This window comes from Kryptolebias marmoratus, linkage group LG20, assembly GCF_001649575.2.
Source record: "Kryptolebias marmoratus isolate JLee-2015 linkage group LG20, ASM164957v2, whole genome shotgun sequence".
Taxonomy (NCBI): domain Eukaryota; kingdom Metazoa; phylum Chordata; class Actinopteri; order Cyprinodontiformes; family Rivulidae; genus Kryptolebias; species Kryptolebias marmoratus.
In genome coordinates, this window is record NC_051449.1 from 20,970,366 (window position 1) to 20,985,791 (window position 15,426).

The window sequence follows — 15,426 nt, forward strand, 5'->3', positions numbered from 1 at the left end:
GGGTTGGTTTTTTTTTTTTTTTCATCGCCAGGTGACACCTTATACTGAGGTTTGACTGAGATGCTACATGCTTTGATCGAAAGAGCAAGATTTTTAAACCTAAACACTAGTATGACTGTTTTTTAATTGTTTTTTTTTTTTCCTCTAGCAAACTTTAGGAGGTTTAGTGAGACTCTTGACTCATCTCGTCCCCTCTTTCATAGGGGGCATGTTTTCAGAGATTGTGCTCCCTTCACACTGGATGATGACCCCCGCTACTCTCTCCATGACCTCAGATGAATTTATTGGTTTCCTTACACAAAAATTGAAAACACAGCTGATGGAAATTGGAGCCCAAAAGCTCCAATTTTATCTCTTCGATCCCTGAAACTTTGGGGCTTGTCAACACATTTTGGAAAATTCCAGTCTGACTTTTTTTTGTGTTTTTCTGCCCTCCCGAGTCTTCCTTCACAAACCCTATATTGAGTCAAAATATGAGGGATGGTTGGATCAAAAAGTGGCATACCTTGACCTCTGAGTTCAGCTTGAATGGTTCGGGGAGGATTTTCTTGGCTCTTTTTCTACCATCTACACTGTCTGATCGACCTGGGGTTATTTATTTTTGGAGTTTATTTTGTCTGTTAACAAAATATCTCATGAAACACGAGACAGACTTTAATAAAACGTTCAGACATTATCATGGTGTGGGGTGTTTTACTGCAGGAGGGACTGGTGCACTTCATAAAATAGCATCATGAGGAAAGAACATTATGAGGAAATACTGAAGCAACATCACAAGACATCAGACAGGAAGTTAAAGCTTGGACACAAACATGTCTTCAAATGGACAATGTCCCTCAGCAGACTGTTGAATTAGTTACAAACAGGCTTCAGGACAACAAAGTCAGTGTTTCAGAGCGACCATCACAAAGTCCTGATCTCAGTCCCATAGAGAGTTTGTGCTCAGAGCTGAAAAGACAACAAACCGGACTCAGTTCCACCAGTTCTGTCAGGAGGAACGGGACTAAATTACAGCAAATTATTGAGAGAAGATTGTGGAAAAAAAAACAAAACCTTTGACTCAAGTTATGCAGTTTAAACGCAACACTACCAAATACTAAGAAAATGGATGGAAACTTGTAATTTTGAAGAAAGTAAAAAAACTTAAATATCTCTGTCATTCATATCAGGCTTTGTAGGATTTAGATCCAGAATGCAGACCGACACAAGGAACTCAAAGAAAAACTAATATATTTTTATAAAGAAAACAGAAGGCTGACATGGCAGCAAAACAAACTAAGAAATATTTACACAAAGGATAACAATGAGACCAAGGCGCATACTCTGAATGATGCAAATACCAACAATGGCCCAGTGGCAAGTGTGTGACAAGAGAGGCTGAGGGTGAGTGGAAAATGGACTACAGCTGGGAGGTGATGAAGAACATGTGAGGTGGGCGTGGCAGGCTGAGAGGAAATCCACTGGGCTGAGGGCAGGTGAATGTGGACACAGGGAACACAAGGAGCAGAACTAAGAAACTCAAAGTCTCCAAGACTTCAAACACCCAGTGTCATGGATTTAGGTATTTTTGAGTTTAGTTTGCATTAAGTTCATAGTTTTGTGTTTCTGTAATCCTGTTCTGTTTCTTGATTGTTCTGTGTTCAGTTATTAAGTAATTGTGTAGTTTTGCTCTCTGTTTCCTGTCACTCTTGAGTTTAGAGGGCTGTTTCACAAAACCAGGGTAGCGGATTAAGCCAGGATGAATAAAGCCAGGCTGTGTCAAGCCTTGCTTTATCTCTTATACTGGATTTCTGAAACCTACTTTTGTGAAACAGCCCCCTGATATTCTCTTTTCTCTCTCAAATCTTTGTGTTCGCGCTCAGATTTCCTCCTCACGCGCAAACCTCTCTGTCTCTCACAAATCGGATCTGCGCTTGCAAACCTCTCTGCTCGTTCGCGGATCAGAGAGTACTGTCGCCTAGCAACCGTTCCAGCCAATAGAATGACAGTGTTTCTCTGGGTGCGCTTGATAGTTTCTAGTGGGTGTGCTTGTACGGCTACTAAAGACTCATTTATATGGCAAAGATTTGAGAGAGAAAAGAGAATATTTGAAAGCGAGCAGAAGTTTTGAGTGCAAGTGTTAAAAGCTTTGAAAGCAAGAGATGAAATCCTGCTTGCAAATCGAATATGTGCACTCTCGATTTATGACAGGATAATTCCCCCATACACCACCACCTGCCGCTGAAGGGGCGACAATGTTTTTGCCAATGTCTGTGTGTTCATTTGTCTGTCTGTTAACAAAAAATATCATGAAACACGAGACAGATTTTAATAAAAAGTTCAGACAGTAATCATCTGATGTACATGTACAATTGATTAACTTTTAGAGTCAGACACATTCAAGATGGCCGCAACAACTAATCAACCATAAAATCAACCATAAAACAAAATAGCTGAAACTAGCAGGTGGATGGATGAATTAAAGTGTGTGTTGAAGATAAAACTAGTCTGTTTTATCTTTATTCTGTGCAGCAGAAACATTCAAAGTGAACAAATCACCACATTTAGTAGAAGAACATTTCTTCTCTGTTTGAAGCCAAAACAATACAGGACACTGGTAAACACTTAAAGATTGTGTGAACATTTTCCTAAAATCATTTTTAGGTCATGTTGTACAAACTGTCAAATATCAGCTCTTCTATTTCCACTGAGAGCAAAGAGTTAAACAAACAACATCTGAAACACATCAGATGTTTGTTTGTTTATGACACAGAGGTTATTGAACCAGAGAGCAGCACCTTGTATCTTAAACGGTCTGGACCGCAATATCCCTGATGAGAAAACACAAGAGACAAAACATTCATAAACGTCTGATTTACAATGAAACACTATTTAAGATGATTATCAGTCCTTGAAAGAAACTCTGAGACTTACACGTTGTATGTCATTGTTGTGGCAACCTGCGGATATAAAAACAGAAAAATCACAGCTGTGAAGATTTCAGGATTTAAATTAATTTTAATAAACTTTGTTACTGAAGAATTATAAACTATATTTCTAAAAGCCTGAACCTACAGTTTAGATCAAATATCTTCTGCTGTTAAAAACAAAACAGATGTTTTTGTTTTTTCTCCTTAATGTCAACAATTTACATTTTAATATTTGCTGTTGTTGTTTTTATTGAGTCTTTAAGTTGTATATATTTATTTATTAAAAGGTGTTTTAGTAGATTGTGAGAACAGCAGAAACATGTTGAAAAGAATCCCTCTGCTGTTGGAAGGAGGTGATGGTGGACTTTCATTCACTTTGTTGCTGTAACGCAGTCAGAGACACTGAGGATCTTTGACTCGGTTGTAATTTCTGCAGAGGTTTGTTACAGACACACTTTGAGATGGACACATCTGACCTCACAGCTGATAGTTCTGAAAATAAAAAGCCGTCCAGGCTTTAAAGTTTGCTGATTTGGGTGTGAAGTATCGTGGATACTTAGAACTTGGTGAATAAACTTTTTTTTTTTTTGGTTAAAAGTCACTAAAAACCTTTAATCCTGTTAAACAAACTAGTTCAGAAACATGACCACAAAGATGAGCTGCTTCTGGTCATAAATCACTGACAGAGCTGGTCACATCTCGTAAAGATGGGAGTTTTTCAGAAATAAAAAGCTTTGAATTTTCTGAAAGAATTCACCTCCTTCACAGCCTTTCAGGCTGAAGTTTGAAACAAAGAGCTCAAGTGATCAGTTAGCGCTTGGTGTTTGAGTTGGGGATGACTGTCAGCTACTACCACATCAAATTTCAGACCAATATCTGGACAAATGACTGAGTTTTAGCCATGTTTGTGTTTGCTAATATTGTTTAGCTGTGGTGACCATCTTAAACTGGATTGATTCCAAAACTTAATCAGTTGTAGATGTCCATCTAATAATTACTTTCTGTGAGTTTCATGAAAATATGTCCAGGGCTTCATGAGATATTTTGCTAACAGACAGTCTGACAAACGAACATAGACTGTTATATTTTCTCCTGATGCTGAGCGATAAACTATCAGACTGTTCACATCAAGAACTCCACCTGTGGCAAACAACAAGCTGCTGATGGAGCAGTAATAATGTGAGGAACGTGGCTGGGAATGGTACGAGCACAGCACAGACTTTAGAATAAGGTAAATGATAAGTTTGAGTTATTTTTGTTACATTTGATGACAATAAGGAAAAAATACTGTATTTTGTAAGGCTTATTTTTTCACAATCCAACAGATCATTTTCTGTTTGTTCCTTTCTTTTCTTACGTAAATGAACTTCCTTACAACTAATTATATTTTGGTAATTAAGTATTTATGTGTTAGCTGGCAATAAAAAAGCTGGAACTGTGAACATTTAGACAAGTTCAAATGTAAAGACTTTACTTATGTACTTACAGTTGTATGAGGTTAATAGTCCTCTGTTTGTGCACTTTAAAGGCCTTATGAAGTCTTCCCAGATGCACTGAAAGTACCTCATCTCTCCCATTTTCAAAGTTATAGTTGAAGTTTCATATAACTTTAGCTGTTTCAATTCATGAATCACACATTTGGCAGCTGCACAAAATGATCAGACAAACAGGAAAAACAAAACACTTCATGAACATTTTTGATAGACATTTGAAATGAAAACTGTTCCTAACTTGTTCAGACCTTCGCAGATGGAAAACTGTAACCATAAATCAACATTACAACACACAACAGCACAATGAGTCAAATTATACCTTTAAGCCTTGGTTTTCACTGAGAAGCAGAGAAACTGGGAGCTACATTAATGACCTCAGCTCTACAATCACTTTGCATAGCCTTCACTCAGATGGTTTGGGATGATTTGGACTCAGACTAAAGGAGAAACAATGCCTTAACTTGTGTGATCTGGAGATGGTGACTGCAGGAAGCTCACTGACAGAATGAGGACAGAATGTAGAGGAATGATACAAACAAAAACAAACTCTAATGAGTGAGTAAACTCTAATGTGGTGATCCGGCTCATGGTTGGTTTTCTTCATTCATTTCTCATTCACCATAGATTTATTAGTCCCAGTTAGTGTGGTTTCACATTTTTAAGGAAAAATCCATCTCTAGGCTACCACATTAGGATTGTGTCTCTGCTTTTCGCACATGATGTGGTCCTACTGGCTTCATCAGATCGTGATCTCTAGCTTTCGCTGGAGCGGTTTGCAGCTGAGTGTGAAGCGGCCGGGATGAGGCTCAGTGCCTCCAAATCCGAGACCATGGTATTGAGCCAGAAAAGGGTATAGTGCCATCTCCAGGTCGGGGAGGAGGTCCTGCCCCAAGTGGAAATCTTGTTTACAATTGAGGGAAAAATGGAACGGGAGATCGATAGGCAGATTGGTTTAACTTGTGTGATCTGCAGAAAAATATTATTTTATAGTCATATTGTACTAGACGGATGGAACAATTCATTGAAATATTCAAACCTTTTGATTTAATTGTCTCAGTTTGGGGACAATATAGCATTTGATTTAGCTCAAACCCACATATTTTTATCTCTGCACCAGTTACCTAATAAAGGAGCAGAACTCTGCAGCCAGATCAGTGGTTAAGAGAAAAGAGGCTCAGAGTTAGAGGACGTTCTGCTGAGGTGGAGGATGGGGGTTATTAGCATATGAATAAAGTAATCGAGCTGTGGTATAATATTCCCTTCCACTGATACTTCAGCGGCACACAACAACACACACATCTGAGGGATCACATCATTGTTTTAATGTTATTTTTTTATTTAAGATTAGACAGTGACAAACTATTTATGTTTTGAGCAAGAATTAGAGCAGTTTTAAACCTTTTTTGCCATTTAAATGAAAAGCATTTTGAAAAAAAAAGCAATGTCTCCCCTTTTACTGTTCAAAACGTACACCCAGCTTTGCCAGCTATGTCACGTACGTAAAGCCAAACTGCGTCACTTTTTAATGGCTTTAATGGCTTTTAATTACATGGCTACATGACATGTTCGTGAGAGGAACGGACATCTTGAAAACTAGTGGATTATCTGGTGCTGATGTATGGTGTCTTTGAAAAGCTGGCAAAATAAAAAACAAAAACAAACAAAAAAAAACCATGATACAAACAGGCTCGTGAGTTTTAGGAACTCCTACAATATGGAGGATGGTAAAAACAAAAACGAACCCTTGAATGAGTGGGTTTACCCAGCTTATTATCAGGAGTACAAGGATCACATCAATCAGTACAGTCATCAATAAGCATACTGCATCTGCAGCTTGTTTTCCACCTTGGTGATCCACCGTATTTGTCTTTTGGACTATAATGCTTCTCTTAATGTAAATCTGTCCACTTACTGCAATTTGGGCCTGTAGTCCAAGTTCCATCATTGCAAGTGATGGAATTTGCGCCAGTTGAACTATATCCATCTTCACATTCATAACGAAGTTCAAAATTGTCAGGATACACCTCCTGGGGTCTCTGATTAATGATGACTGCATGAAGGATTTTGGAAGGCTCACTGCATGCATTAACCCTTTCTGTAAACACAAAAACATCTCTTTAAGCCAAAGAGGGAAAAGAATAATTGCACTTAAGTTTGGTTGTGTACACTAAAAATTCCATCCTGAACATCTGACATACTTACTGTCACAGACCAGTACAGGAGACCAGCTTCCTTTTGAGCAGCGGGTACTTGAGCTGTGACCTACCAGCTCATATCCATCGTTACAAGTTACCTGAATCTGTTGCTTATCGTCATACAAACCATTTGGACTTTCAGTGTATTTGCCATTTGGGATGGTTGGAGGAAGGCAGGCGTTTTCATCTGACAAAAAAGGAATTAACAGCTCAGTTTGACTGTCCTTTATGCTGTCCTTTAGTGATCTGTTTGTCTGGCTGTCTGCACTCTGATTTCACAGAGAAGATATCAAAACCTGGTGATCTATGCTGAACCAAATCATAAACACAACACTTTTGTTTTTTGCAACCATTTGTCATGAGCTGAACTCAAACATCTAAGACTTTTTCTCTGTACACAATATGCCTTTGTCTCTCAAATATTAATCTCAAATGTGTGTAAATCTGTGTTAGTGAGCACTTCTGCTTTGCCGAGACAATCCATCCACCTCACAGGTGTGGCATATCAAGAATCAGAAAAGACAGCATGATTATTGTAAGAATGCCATTCTGACGTTATTTCGTCTACTGTTTCAACCAAACCTCTTTTTATATCTGCAAACTTACCAGTCTGTGTGTTGTTGAATGTTGAGCCCTGTCTTTATGATGCTCCACCAGACTGCTTGATCTCTTATATTTATTCTTGACAGTTGCCATACTTGTTCATTCTCTTTTCCACCTAAACATCTTGTCGTTAACTCTACGCTTGTCCGATTCCGTCATATTTGTTTACCCGCACAGACTTCGGCCAGCCTAATGTAGCTCAACCTCGGGACTCAAGCTTCTACCTGGTTTTTCAGTGGAGTCAGCATAATGCTTAGTTAAGTGTGGACCCCCATTTCAGAAGTGCACATCAGTTTAACTGGAAAACTACCTGAGTAAACACTTTCAAACTTTTGATGAAGTTTCGGATAACCCTTTTTATGTTTGATTTCATAGTTTGCAATAAGTAGATTTAAATTGTTTCTAGATGTTGGTTTGACTTCATTGTGAGAAATTCTCCCAGATTCTCTAAACTGATATTCCTTGTGCTGCTGTGTAAGATCCACTTCACACTTGCTAACAACCCTATAATTTAAAAAAATCAGCCAGAATGTGGATGGTCTTTGCAGTAGAGCTGGTCAGTTATTAACTTGCTTGGGTTAAAGATCTGAATCCTTGCACTGAATCAGTACTCCCAAGTCCGAGGTCTCAGTCAACCCAGATCTTTCCTGTCCTCTGGTTGACTGCTGCTTGGTTACCACCTTAGCAAACTCACCAAAAAAAACCCAGCAGATTCCCCAGAAATACTGCAAACTGAGACGAGTGGGGTTACTGATGCACGTTAAAAACTCACCAGAATCACCAACAGGAGCAGCAGCCTCAGCACGTCAACTGAGCGTGAGCTGGTAGATTTGAATGCAAACATTTAGGAGTTAGCATTCACCGGATCACTTTAGTTAGTGGCCCAGATTAACCCAAGTCCATAAAATGAGCCAAATTTACCAGCTCTATTTTGCAGGGTGTTGGCGAGGTCTGTACATATTAAGAATGCAGTGAGCTTTCCATACGCCTGATAGGTCACAGAGAGTTTTGAACATGTACAAAACCTTTGAAGTGAGGTTATGATGTGCAGCCTGCGTGCACTGTTGTGGCTTGGTCATTTAAAATCTGAAAGCAGGAGTGGTCCCTGCTGGCCTTATGTTTAGCAGTCCATCCAGGATTTCGCAGGCATTTTTTGTGATTGTTGTAGGCTAAAATGCCTGATTTCGTGGGGCATTTTCCTAAAAGTTGCGATGAAAAGTTGTGATTTTTTTTTTTACTAAAATCAATAAAAAAACATAACTTTTAACATATAAATCAAAAATACTTCCTAGTTTTGTAAGATAATTACCAACAAACATTGACATTCTCGAAGGTGCTTTATTTGAGAACTTTGATAGCCTATAAACTGACATTCATGACCATTTCTGGATTGTCCCTCGTCTGCAGCTCTCCTCACATGTTTTGCAGACACAAAGTGTTTGTCGATGCGTTTATGTTCCATGATTACACTGCAGAACGTGCAAAACAGCTTCCCCCCACTCTCCTGCAGCTGGGGAGGAAACTGGTTTGCGACCGCAGTGAAGTTAGTTTTAAGTCGGATGTTGGATATTCGCGCTCCATGGAGTTAGCGGCGTCTAGCTCACAGCTGACCCAAAACAGGAGCGCTAATGTCGGCCAGCCGTTCTCTGCCGGCCCCTTCTCTCACGCGCGGCGGTTCACTTAGGGACGGCTAAGTCAGCCGTGAGCTAGACGCCACTAACTCCGCGGAGCGCGAATATCCAACATCCAACCTAAAACTGTTTTTCTGAAATCTTTGTGGGCAAATGTGAAGCGTTAGGGCACATTTTGGGTTCGATTGCTGCTCCTGCATGCTCCCGGCATTCTGATGTTAACAGGATGTGACGTCACATCTCTCCTTCGTGAGTTATTTGGGGTTATTTTGGGCAAAGTTGCACAAAGTTGCGATTTTACTGGGTTTGCTTGATTTTACGTTAATAGTTGTGAACGCAACATCACAAAATCCTGGAGGGTCTGGTTTAGGCTACAGTCATGATCATGACATGGTCATGGAAACAACCTGGTGTTGACATGATACACATGGCTGTAGTATCATGCTAGTGTAGCGCGATCTTCTGGCAAGTAGCTGCATCTATATGTCGATCAAAAAAGTCATGAGTGGGCAGCGTGAGGTGAGACACACAGTGTCAGGGATGTGGAAATTCGCTAAGAAAAACCTATTTGGCAAGAACTAATGGTGCAGCGGCATCATGATGGTCTACACACTGAAAGGTTTTTCAAATTGATACAGCCATGTTCTAATAGGTATAGTGGGGGTCATCATCCAATGTGAAAAGAGTTTACTATTCTGGGAAAGAATTTCACATTCACCACTTCAAAATAAGACAATGAAAAAGCCTTTTAAAATACTGCAGAAACTCTGAAGTATGTCTTACAGGACTGGTCAAATGTTTGGAAACACCTACCTTTTGACTGATTAAACCAAATGTTTGACCTGTGCAGTAAATCTCTCAAAGTAAAACAAATTCAACTTTTTTTGATGAACAACTAGCTGAGTTGATAATTTCATACAAATGCAGTTCAATCATGGCTGTTCTCCTGCACGTTTCATGAAACAAACCTCTGAACACTTACCTATACACTGAGGTGTGTGTGACCATTCTCCATCCTGACATTTGATTGTTGCCCACCAGCCCTCCACCACTGGTTTGCGTCCACTGTCACAGGCATAAGTCAATGTTACTCCATCAGCGTATAGTTGTTGTTCAGGGACAAAATAACCACCACTCAGGACTGGAGCACTACAAGCCAGCCCATCGTTTTGTGCTGAAAGAAGGACAAAAAAAGTAAATGTGGCAACAAAATAATGAGAAAAAGAAAGAAAATTAACTTTTGGTTAATAATGAAATGTTCTTACCATGTATCAAGCCTAGAAGCCAAGCCAGAAGCACAAACCCAAGATACCTCGTACACATTTTGCCAGGAATAAAAATGTTGCACAACGGATCAGAGCAAAAATCCCAACTCAGGGCAGGATCAGTTAATAATTAATGAGAGCAAATTTCTAAAGTTAAGAAATTTGGGGGTAAACACACTTTGACATTGCACTGTTGTTCTGCCAAAAACTGGGCAAACAAATGTTTTACAAATAAAATGAACAGTTTAGAAGACTTGAAAACAAAAAGTAACTTTTACAAACCAGTTATTTTAGATATTTAATTTATTTCTACTCTGTGATAATATATTAAAAAAACAAGCCATAGAAACTACAATATCTGAGCAAACTCATAATAAACCCAGCATTGTGGCACTTTTTCATCTTTTGATCCCAAATGTCCCTATACATTCTGTTTTCTTAAGTAATAGCTTTAGTATTTTACATGTTTAGGAGCCGTTTGTATTCTGTAAAGATATAAACATCCTTGCCAATGAAACAGTGTTTGGACCAGCTTTTGGAGCAATGATTTGTTTGTTAGGAGTCCAGATTTCAAAATCATTTGTTCCAAGGTCAGTGTTGTTACCAAACACAACCGGGCTAAAAGTCACATGGTTTTACTGAAATAAAATTCATCCGCTTAGTTTAACAAAAGAGATGAGAAACATTAGTACCCATATTTATTATTTGTTTTAACTTGTTTGTAGACAAAACAACAGTAACCTCTCACTAACTGCAAATCTTTCTGTTTCCATAGCTGCTTAAAAAGTAGATATGTCATTCAACCCAAAATATATTCAATAAATTGATAAATACATGGTTGCAAAAATATTTACATTTTTGAAAATGCATTTGCTGCAAACACATCACATCATTTAAACACACAATAGTTTCCTTAGGACCTTGTTTTTTAAATACAGTGCTAAAACAGTTTTTTTCAAAGTTTGCCTTTCTTTGGTTATTTTACCCAGAGGTAGCTCAAATGTTCAACATTTAAGGAACTGAACAAAGTATTTAAAAGTTTCAGGAGTAGGAGGCTGTTTAGAAAAAGTAGGGGCTGACCCAGTGGATGGCCAAACATTTGAAATTTAGAATATCAGAAATGCATTTTCCTGTCAATTGGAACCAGGCTTGGAGGCTGTTTGAAGAGTTCAAATTCAGCGGGTTTTGAGGACAATTTGTGAGAATTTGGGGCTTTTTGGAAGGACTGGGAGAGTTTTCAGATTGGAAATTAATTTAGCCAAGACAAGGAATCTCAAAGGCAGCAAACCTGAAGTAATCTTGCAAAATAGATTTGACTAAAAATATATTGACAAGACATTTAAAATAATTTGTCTTGGCGTTCTTTTTGGTTAGTACAATCCAACCGTTCTTTTCTTGGCATTTAAATAATTGAATTTGTTTACTTTTACAAGAGTCTTATTCAAAATAAGGTTCGGGGGGGGGGGGCAACTTTTTTCTTTTTGTTTGTTCTTTTCTCAGACATTCTGGCATCTGTCAACAAATGCAGTCTCACGCCCCTAACAACGACCAATAAGAAGCCTTAGCAGATAAATGAGAAGTCCAATCAGTGGTGATGTATGTTACAGCAACAACACCACCATCTTTGAACTGCGCCAAAAATGATCAAAAACAAACTCTGTGAGGAAGAAAATCGATATTTATTGTGAATAAAATTACATTTTGCATCATTATGCAGATCAGGGATAACACAAGGACTCTTCGAGGCAAATGCTTACAAAGAATTTTTGGTCAACCAAAGAAAAGTAGCCAGCCAAATATGCGACTAAATGAAGGCATTTTTTTCCAGCTACTTACTTTGAACCCCCAGAAGCTCTGTCTGTTTGGATGTTCTGTAATTATAAAGTTTTGTATTCTGAACATCAAACAGTAACAACAGCATTTTACACACTTTTTGACATTATTTGTAGCTGTAACATATGACACTCCTCACTGGAGCAGAGGATGAATTATAGTTTTTCTGACATTCCTGCCCTCTTTCTTTGAAGACAGCAGAGCAGCAGGTTGCTCCTCTTCTTCTAAAATGCCAATACCACCAGCTGGAGAAAATATTTCAATAGAAATGTATGTTTTAAACAGCTCTGGTTTTTGAGAATCAGACACTTTTTGCCCTGGCAGGAATGTATATAAGTATATGGATGCTTATTTCTTCTAAATTGATAAACTAAATCTCTTTTAAATGCGGGGAAACTGCATGCAATCATGCAATAACCAGAAAACTAATTTATAAAGACACAAAAAATTGTTTAAAGTAAATAACAGATAACACAGAAGTGAACAAATAAATACATTTTCAACAGTGTTAAACATGTCCATAGAGCTTAAGTGATAGATAATTAAAAGTACAAAGTAATAGCACCATAAAACTTAAATTCAATTCAGTTTATTTATATAAAGCCAGTTCACAATAAAAGGTTGTCTCAGGGAACTATACAGCAAAGAAAAAGTCTATTGAAGTAAGATTCAAATCCATTTTGAGTCAATTCAATCCAGCTATAAGAATAAGATAGTCGTATACAGGATTTTAAAAATGCCAATTAGTAAAACCTTATCTATCGAAGGAAACCAGCAGGTTCTTCTTTTTAGTGCAATCTCCCATCCTGAGCAGCATGATAGCAACAGAGTAAGGAAATGAACCTTTTTAACAGGAAGAAACCTCCAGCAGAACCAGCTGCCTCCACTGGCTGGGGTTAGAGGACAGGAAAGAGACGCAGACAAAGACAGAAGGATTAGTCCAGGTGTTGTTTCTACGGAAGAAAAAGAAAGTTAATGACAGCAACAACTGCATGAACAAACAAAGAGAGAAGAGAGTAAAGACAGCAAAGTGAGGAAATGTGGTCAGTTTGTCCTCCAGCAGGCCTATAGCAGCAGAACTAAGGGAGAGCTCAGGAAACCCAAACCAACCCTAACTCTCATTATAACTCCGGCAGCAACATTTTGGATCAACTGAAGCCTTTTTAGAGTTTTTCAGAAGTCCAGATTAGTCCAGCTTAGACGTGATAAATGTACAAAGCAGTTTTTGTGTGTTGTTTTGAGACAAGGTGTTTCCAAAAATCAGTAATATTGCTCAGGTAGAAGAAAATTGTTCAGGTAACATTTTAATGTGAGGGTTAAAAGATGCCCTGATTTAAAATAACACCAAGGTCCTTTACATTAGAACTGGAGGCTAAATTAATGCCATCCAGAGGGAGTGAAAGGCTGCAAAGTTTGTTGCTAAGATACTCAGGTCCAAAGACCACTACCTCTGTCTTTTGTGGTTTTAAAAGCAGAAAAATAGGAGTCATTTGTGTTTTTATGTGTCTAAATAAATAAATAACTGCTTCAGAGAAAATTTAAGTCATCTGCATTTCTGAAAGACGGTCATTCGTCACACATTAACACTCACGTCCACTTCACCTGGTCCCCAGTCCTCCGCTTGTCCTCTCCTCTGTGGAAACCTGCAAATCAACCCCCCTCCCTTCTAACCTGATCATCTTGTTCTCATCAAAACCCTACAAACACCACTTACCTCCTCAGCCAGAACTCTCCTGCAACCTCCTCACCGTTCTTTTTGAGCTCTTCCGGCCCAGAAATAGATTGAGATGGTAACAAGCGGCGCAATTACCATTTGAGGGAATTTTATGGCTGCTCTGAGAGTCGAACCTGTTAATTTATCTTTTTAGACACTGCTGCCTAAAGCAGTAGCTCACTGCACTGCAACAGTTGGGGACGCAAAATTGTAAGAAAATCGTTAAACTTTTTGTTGCAGTCTCACTGAGTTCTGAGTGTTTGTGACAAACAAGCCAGGTGGCTGCGTTTTGAACAGCCTGTTTAATTTTTGAAAAATCACAGCCTATTTTTGTGTGCACAACTTGCAAAAATGCATTCTTTTACATCTTTAACATTGTTTTGCTGTCCCCCTCCGTTCACACGTACCCACCTCAGCTGGCTTTGTTCCCACTTTGGCAGCCGCCTCCACATTTATCACTTAATCTGCTTAAATACAGTTTTGTCATGAGAATAGGCTTTTTATTCATTTTTAGTGATCATTGGTGGGCTTTATTAGACCTGTACATTTGCCTCTGATGTTTTCTCTCAAAGAAAGCTCTCATGCAGGTGTCAAAATACAACTCCAGCACTCTTGAGACAGGTTTGAGACACAAACAACAAAATTCAAACAAGTTGGAGACGCCTTTGTCAACTCTGACTATTCTGAGAAACTTTGTCACAAATCTTTTTTGAACACAATCAAAACTCAAGCAACAGGATTGTACTTATGGGTCCTTTAAAACATTACATTTATACTCTATCAATATTACATTGTATTAAACAGAAATGGGCCTTCATGAGGGCAGTTTTAATCCTATTAGGCCATTAATAATTACGATAAGTAATAAAGAGATCTCTGTAGTCCTCCAGCACTCCTTCTCACAGTTTGAAAACAGTATTTAAGTTTTTACTACTCTTGAAGTTTTCAACCATCCGTTGTTCTTGGTCAAGGTGAGGTGATTTTTTTCCATGTTACAAATATATCTATCAGTTCTGCAGCCTTCAGTTCTCTGCTGATACAACTACAGAGTCAGAGTTTCTGTAGATAACAGAACTTTGTCATGGTGGAGGTCTGAGGTGCCCTGAGTGAAGAGAAACAGTGAGAGGACTGTCTCCTGAGGTGCTTCTGTGCTCATCTGACTGAAAGATCTGTAGAAATCAAAGAAAACAATCCTCGTAGTACTTCCTGCTTTGTTCGGTAGAAAATGGATTTATGGAAGCAGGTTGGAAGGCAGATCTCCTCCGAAACGCCAACTCCAAGTCAGTTAGCAAAAGCAAACAGCAGGTCTTGAAAGTGAAAACTTAAATGAGCAAATAACAAAATATTATTGTTAAATACTGCAAAATGAACACTTACTGAATATAGTAAAAACAACCAGTCTGTTATTGATTTCATCCTTTCTAAAGATCAGCTCAGGATAATGACAGTGGTTTGATATTTTAGAAGGCTGACCTTTGACCCCAACAGTTTAGATTTTAGAATTAATGTTTTATAATTTATGTATTATTTTATTTTAATACCTACCTCAGGTGTTTCCCTATGAACAAAATTGTGTTTCTTCAGTTTCTGCCATCCCTTCATATTACAGTCACTACTGTTTAATCTGTTTTACATCTTAATGAAGCCTAGGCGTAAATTCAGACTGGAAGACCTGCTTCAGCCTCACCTGCATCTAATCGCTGCGTCGAGCACCTCCACTCCAGCCTATCAGCATCAGACCGCGCCTCCAGCGTATCCAATCAGCGAGCAAGCCTTCGTTTAA

The 15,426-nt window shown here is 38.6% G+C and overlaps 1 protein-coding gene across 2 annotated transcripts; it reads right to left on the reverse strand.

Moving 5' to 3' along the window:
• Position 1: 1 nt before the first annotated feature.
• LOC108238260 (coagulation factor XIII B chain-like) lies at positions 2–10,229 on the reverse strand. 2 transcript variants are annotated; one of them, XM_017420224.3, is made up of 7 exons: positions 10,097–10,228; positions 9,814–10,005; positions 6,605–6,784; positions 6,315–6,497; positions 4,396–4,554; positions 2,914–2,939; positions 2,293–2,810 (listed from the first exon to the last, which is right to left on the reverse strand). In XM_017420224.3, exons 1-7 carry the CDS (start codon positions 10,152–10,154, stop codon positions 2,742–2,744), a joined length of 867 nt encoding a protein of 288 aa, XP_017275713.1. In that variant the 5' UTR covers positions 10,155–10,228; the 3' UTR covers positions 2,293–2,741. The 2 variants fall into 2 exon arrangements, with proteins under 2 accessions (XP_017275714.1, XP_017275713.1); XM_017420225.3 differs by lacking the exon at positions 6,605–6,784 and having other exon boundaries at positions 2–2,810; positions 10,097–10,229.
• Positions 10,230–15,426: the final 5,197 nt, after the last annotated feature.